The following is a 7,423-nucleotide window of genomic DNA, read 5'->3' on the forward strand; positions in this document are numbered from 1 at the left end:
GGCCACGGGCTGTGCAGGAGGGCCACGGGCTGTGTAGGAGGGCCACGGGCTGTGCAGGAGGGCCACGGCCTGTGCAGGAGGACCACGGCCTGTGCAGGAGGACCACGGCCTGTGCAGGAGGGCCACGGGCTGTGTAGGAGGGCCACGGGCTGTGTAGGAGGCCCAGCGGAGTAATCCAGAACAAAGGGACAGCCGTGTACACATGGGGAAGTGAGAAAGGGGCTGAACGATGAACGGAGTTGGCTACCATGCAGAGAAAAGAAAGAAACCGCGTGAGAGTTTTGATAGAAGATGTGTTTAAAAGTCTCAAGTGGGAAGGTCTTAACTGCAGAACAGCAGGCCTCCACCCAGCAGTAAGGAGCTGCCACCATGAACCCTCAACTCCCAGCTTCCCAAAGGGATTCCCCAGAGTCCAGGGATTCAGTCAGCTGGCATTGTCCCCACACCTCGTTGGACTGTGCTCAGTATCCTTCTGCCTCACCTGATCCCTCAGACAGCCACGTCCTCCACAGCTTGAAAAACTCCAGGAAAATTTAAAAGGGAAGCTTGCTCCACACAGTTGAGGGTTCCCAATTCTTCAAACTGTGTCAAGGTAACAGTCACACCAGATGTAAGAGTTGCCAGATACCAGGGAGAAATCTTACCTGCTTCCTCTTTTCAGGGGGAAGTGATGGATCTCCATCCTACAAGGAAACAAATACTGTGTTTCACTTCCTAAGAATAAACCACGCGCCCAGACTCACCACAGGATCCCAGCCCCCAGTTGGACTGTGAGTCTAAATTCAGACCTAGCCCCATCAGCCATACAGCTAGTAAAGGTGAAGAGGTAATCTCAACAACTCTTTAGAAATAACTTCCACTTGAGAGGGGACCCCAGGGAATCAGCTCCAATCAAGACCAAACACGTATTTTTCAAAATGCTGTCTCCTGAAGAGAAATCTAGATGGGTAAAAGTTACTTTGGGGCAGAGCATAAGTTGAAATAGTATCTTATTTGGTTAAAGTTCTTTGAAATAGAATAAAAGAAACAGTGACTGACATACCTGCAGATATAAATACATACACACACATTCACATATGCACACATATGCATATATATATACAAGAACATGTATACACATAAACATGCATTTCCACACACATATACAGGCATACACATGTACACACATGCATATATATCCATATCCACACAGGCACACACTTACACATGTGCACACACACACACAAACATGTTGCATGTATATAAACATGTACATACATACATATTCACATAAACATGAACACAAATACACACAGCCACACATGTGAAAACATACAAACACACATGTACACATATATGCACAGGAACACACAAGCAGATATGTGAAAAAAACCTCACACATACTCATAAATAAACATGTGCACATACACAAACACACATAAAAACAAACATGCCCTACAGCTGTAGCCTGACTGTAGTAGTATCTGTTCCCAAACAGGGCTGCCTCGTCTGGCTTCAGTGAAAGAGGGTACGCCTACCCTGGCAGAGACTTGATGTGCCAGGGTGGAGGGGATATCCAGTGGGGCCCCACCCCCTCAGAGAAAGGCAGGGAGATGAGGGGAATGTCTCTGTGAGGGAAGGACTGGGGGGAAGGGCAACATTTGATATAAATAAATTAATTAATTTTTAAAAACACACATGCATACACATAAAAACACATGGGCACAATGCACTATATGCACATAACTGTATATTATTTATGGGAAGAATAATCAAGGAAAGGAAATGTAATTTGCTCAGATAGACAACACTGAGAATTTTTAGTTCTATTAAGCATTTTGACTTAAAAAACTTGAATTCTTCTCCCATTTGTGCCTTTGGGAACATAAACATCTCAGGAGAACAAATGTCTATTAATTGAGAAATAATTGAGAACATTATTATTATTACTATTACAGATTTAACAATACAGGGTCTCTCTAGGTAGCTTAAGTTGACCACAAACTCCCTATTCTCCTGTTCTAGCCTGTCATGTGCTGGGATTTCAGAAATGTCTCACCACACTACATTAAATAAATACTCTTACATAGATGCTAGTCACATATGCATCTAAGTTACTTCAATTCAAGGAATACTTTTGTTTCTTCTCCGGGACAGTTCAGTGACCCCAGGAAAATGATAAATATTAACAACAGTGCCTGCACTTAATAGAAACTGGGCACACACCTGCAGTCCCAGGACTTGGGAAGTGAACCCAGGGGGAATGCAAATTGAAGACTAGTGTGAACCACATAATGAGTTCTAAACCAGCCTGGGACACAGAGCAACAGCACGTTGACAGAGGAGAGGGCTCACACCAACAGGGGAAAGGGAAGCCAGAGTGTGAAGCCTCACTGCTTCCTCGACTTCTGTTTAACTTAGAGCCTTTAAAAAAAAGAAAAAAAACATAAGAAACGCAAGAGAAGCTTAAATCACCCAGAATATGGTCACAACTCTAACAGATGTATCCCAACCATGGGGACTATGCAAAAAGCTCCAGAGGTAACGTGGTGGATATTCTTGGTTATCAACTTGACTACATCTGGAATTAACTATAAACCCAAATGGCCAAGCACACCTATGAGGGATCTTTTTTTTTTTAAAGATTTATTTATTTATTTATTTATTTATTTATTTATTTATTTATTATGAGTACACTGTCGCTGTCTTCAGACACACCAGAAGAGAGCATTGGATCCCATACAGATGGTTGTGAGCCACCATGTGGTTGCTGGGAATTGAACTCAGGACCTTTGGAAGAGCAGTCAGTGCTCTTTTTTTTGTTTGTTTGTTTTTTGGTTTTTTGTTTTTTGTTTTTTGTTTTTTTTTCAAGACAGGGTTTCTCTGTGTAGCCCTGTGTAGTCCTGGAACTCACTCTATAGATCAGGCTGGCCTAGAACTCAGAAATCTGCTTTCCTCTGCCTCCCAAGTGCTGGGATTAAAAGCATGTGCCACCACTGCCTGGCAACAGTCAGTGCTCTTAACTGAGCCATCTCTCCAGACCCCCGCCCTTTTTAAAATTAAATTATTTGAAGTAGAAAGATCCACTTCTAACCTGGGTCCTTGAGGTGAGAAGGACCTTTAATTCAGAGTTGGTTGGTTGGTTGGTGGTTTTTTGAAGAGAATGTCCTTCTTGGAGCTCTGGCTGTCCTGAAACTCCCTCTATAAACCAGACTGGCCTCATATACAGAGATCCACCAAACTCTGGCTCCCAAGTGCTGACATTAAAGGCCCAGCTTAATACAGATCTTTTGAGGTGGGAAGATCCACCTTCACACCTTCTGCTGGCTGCCTGTATTAAAGACATGAAAGGAGCTTGTTCTCTTTGCCTGCTTGTTCACACTCTCACCAGCAAGTCCATTCCTTCAATGGCATTAGACTACTTCCTTGGGATTCTGACATATACTGAAGGTCAGCTGAGACATCCAGCCGCATGGACTGAACAGCTACTAGATTCTTGAACCTTCCCATGGTAGACAGCCATTGTTGGATTAGCTAGACCACAGCTTGTAAGCCATTCTAGTAAATCCCCGATAGATAGATAGATAGATAGATAGATAGATAGATAGATAGATAGATAGATAGATAGATGGATGGATGGATGGATGGATGGATGGATGGATGGATGGATGGATGGATGGGTGGGTGGGTGGGTGGGTGGGTGGATGGAGAGATGGATGGAGAGATAGAGAGATAGAGAGATATATTCATTCTATAAATTATGTCCCTCTAGAGAACCCTGAGTAATCTAGGTGACTTCAGCCTGTATACAGGGCCTAGGAAGCCATCACAGGATAAAGAAAGCATGTTTTAGACATCATGGTCACATGCTGTCCAGCAGTACTCTCTGCTGTGGCAAAACAGAACAGCAGCCACCATGGGAGTTCTCAATCCTCATCACATGGTCGCCATCATCCACCTGTGGGGTCTGAGCTCATGGAACATGACAGGACAAAGAGGAACTTAGGGGTTTGTTCTTTCTTTATGGCCAATTAAGTTGGTTAAGTTGGGCCACCATGCACACCTGGCAGCCTCTTTATTAGTGCAGATTTAAGGTATGAATAGTCTTTAAAATGAAAAAGCAAAAGTCCATATCAATAAATTAATAAGAAAACAACCACAGTAAATATATATGGTCATGAGCACCTCCATAGGTGCCAGATGCAGCAGCATCCTGGAAGTACATCTAGGATGTACTGCATCCAGGATGCAGAACAAACTGGTGGCAAACACATTTCTACTTTTAACTTTGGTTTTCTTTCACATTATTTGTCTTGTTCCCTTGTCTGAAACAGGTTCTTAAGCTTCTTACCCTCTATGTAGCCAAGAAAGGCCTTGATGTTCTGATCCCCTTGCCTCCATGTCCCAAATGCTAGGGTTATATGCACAGACTTGGCTACTGGCAATCTGTTAGGAAGGGGTTACTTTCTGAGAGAGCGTGTCCAGATGCTACCACAGTGTCACTTACAATCAGCTCTCGATACTTCTTCTTCAGGGACTGATGTCGCTCTCGCAGCTGATTGGCCATGAGCTTGTACTGGTCTCTCTCCTGCTGGCAGGTGTCCAGCTCCTTGGAGAGGATCAGCAGAGCCTCCTTCTTGCTCTCCAGCTTCCGTTTACACACCAGGTACTGCAGAACAAAGGCCACTGGTTAGAAATGGCAGGCGGGCTTCCACAACCCCAAGTGCACCACTCCACGCTCTCTCCTTACTCATGGTTAGGGATCACACACTACACGTCGGAGAAACCTTACGCTTGCCTGACACATAGTTCTCAAAGAGACAAACCAAACCTTACCTGTCTACAAGCTTTCATAAACTGGGACAAACACAATAATTCATTTTCAAGTGAGTTCAAAAGTAGAACTCTGGGCTGGAGAGATGGCTCAGCAGTTAAGAGCACTGACAGCTCTTCCAGAGGTCCTGAGTTCAATTCTCAGCAACCACAGGGTGGCTCACAACCATATGTAATGGGGTCTGATGCTGTCTTCTGGTGTGTCTGAAGAGAGTAAGGTGGTGTGCTCATATGCATAAAATAAATAAATAAATCTTAAAAATATAATAAACCATAGCCAGTTAGTGGTGGCAGCACATGCCTTTAATTCCAGCACTTAGGAGGCAAAAGCAGAACTCTGTGAGTTCAAGGCCAGCCTGGTTTCAAGTTTCAGAATGGCCAGGCTTATGTACAGAGAGACCCTGTCTGGAAATGAATGAATGAATGAATGAATGAATGAATAAAAAGTGGAACTGTAAGCCAGCAAGATGGCTCAGTAGGTTAAAGCACTTGCCATAAAACCCTGATGACCTGCATCACCTAGGCCCATAATGCAATGAGAGAACAATTCCCAACTTCATCCTCTGACTTCTAGACAAATGCTGTGGCAGACACATACCACACACATGTACATACACATGATAATAATAAGTAGAACTATTTTTTTAAAATTACATATATGGATAAATACATTTCTAGATCCCAGACTTATCTAATATGGCAATATATATCTGGATAAGATCACAAAAAAATTTTATTAAAAATCTACAAAGTGATACACATAAAGGTATTTAATAAAAAATTTATAAATATTGATAGGAATGATATCTCCTTAGTAATTTCTTTTCCTTAAGTTTTAAATTTTTTCCTATGCTCTTCCGGGTTTTCTCTAAATTTTTGAGGATAAGTCCATATGCTATTGATCACAAAAGTGCCTCCCAAATATGAAAATCATTTAATTGAACCATGAATCACTTCGCTTAATCATTCCCACCCATGAAACCCAGCAGTCATTTCCCCTGGAGAATTTCTTCACTGACTGTACTGTAAAACCTCTGATCTGTACCGATCTGTGAAACCTCTTCTAGGATCAAATGCAGACACCCATCCATCACCAGAGACCGATTTTAGAAGCTAAGTAGTTTTGCCATACTCTGAATTCTCTCCAGACAGTCAGGCCCCTGGCCGATTCTCCTGTCTTCAAGCAATTGTACCTCTGCATCTCTACTTCTCCCTCCTGCCCTGTCCCAGGAATGAAGCTTAGCCAACAGTCCCACCATAGTGGGCCGTGTAAGCCCAGAGAAGAGTCTGCTTCTGCTGGATAGATCACACTGCCTGGTGTTCTTCACATATGTGAAATGTGGCACTAAATACCTTTTGAATTTTCCCCATAAAAGACCAAATTCAGAGCATTCATGAAAACAATTTATAGTTTCATTATACACCCTGACATGAGCGCTTTGTCATTGTGGACGTTCACACAAAGCAGAGCGAGAACCGGCTCTCCCATACCGTTTGAGCCAATGCTCTTTATAGACAAAAAGCATTACTCATGTATAGTGCTTGCTCAGAACCGACTTTGTTAAGTTCAATTTCAAATAAATGAAAGGGGGGGGAAGAGAGTCCTGCGCATTAGCACATTTTTTTTTCCTTAAAAAAAAAAAAGTAATTGCTTAGTTTCAAAAACAAAGGGGGAAGAAAAGCCGTTCTGAGGCAGATTTGCGTTCTGAGAGAGGACGCTTCACCTTGGTGGAATTCTATTCCCCACAGTAACAAGATTGGAATCCTGCCTTAAAACACTCTGGATTTTAAGACTGACATTGTCTACAGGATGGCAAAATGGTTCTGTTGCCACAGTGATTTCTCGAGAGTCAAGTCCCCAACAAGTAAATATCAGAGGTGAGTGGCTTGAAACCCTGAACGGCAGTCTCCTGAGGGAGGCATTGAGATTTCACAGGGGAAAGCATCATTACACACCACTTAACCCATCTGCCCTTCTCTCTTTCTGTGGCATCTTTCCCCACAGTCAGCGGCCCCTGTCTCCGGAGCTTTGGGTGTGGATGGCAATAAGATTGCATTTATCGGATTCATACCTGAGGCCCCAAAAATGTCCAGTGGAGAAAAAAAATCTCAATTGTATCAAGACATTCACTAAGTAAGCTTGTATAAAACACCCGTCTTTCTCCACAACCTCTCCAGCATCTGCTGTCACCTGAGTTTTTTATCCTAGCCATTCTGACTGGTGTGAGGTGGAATCTCAGGGTTGTTTTGATTTGCATTTTCCTGATGACTAAGGATGTTGAACATTTCTTTAGGTGCTTCTCAGCCATTCCATGTTCATCAATTGAGAATTCTTTGTTTAGCTCTCTGTACCCCATTTTTTAATAAGATTATTTGGTTCTCTGGAGTCTAACTTCTTGAGTTCTTTGTATACATTGGATATTAGCCCTCTATCAGATATAGGGTTGGTAAAGATCTTTTCCCAATTTGTTGGTTACCATTTTGTCCTATTCATTGCTGGTGGGATTGCAAACTGGTACAACCACTCTGGAAATCAGATTGGTGGTTCCTCCAGAAATTAGACATAGTTCTACCGGAGGACCCAGCTATACCACTCCTGGGCATATACCCA

The 7,423-nt window shown here is 42.9% G+C and overlaps 1 protein-coding gene across 3 annotated transcripts in view; it reads right to left on the reverse strand.

Annotated features, from left to right (window-relative positions):
* Ccdc149 (coiled-coil domain containing 149) overlaps window positions 1-7,423 on the reverse strand; it is a 98,100-nt gene that overhangs the window by 60,659 nt on the left and 30,018 nt on the right. For all 3 annotated transcript variants that reach the window (XM_031342271.1, XM_031342273.1, XM_031342272.1), the window contains 2 exons: window positions 4,487-4,648; window positions 645-683 (listed from right to left, as the gene is read on the reverse strand). In XM_031342271.1, coding sequence (XP_031198131.1) covers window positions 645-683; window positions 4,487-4,648 — 201 coding nt within the window. The remainder of the gene's footprint in view (window positions 1-644; window positions 684-4,486; window positions 4,649-7,423) is intronic.

Source organism: Mastomys coucha, unplaced genomic scaffold (assembly GCF_008632895.1).
Source record: "Mastomys coucha isolate ucsf_1 unplaced genomic scaffold, UCSF_Mcou_1 pScaffold22, whole genome shotgun sequence".
Taxonomy (NCBI): domain Eukaryota; kingdom Metazoa; phylum Chordata; class Mammalia; order Rodentia; family Muridae; genus Mastomys; species Mastomys coucha.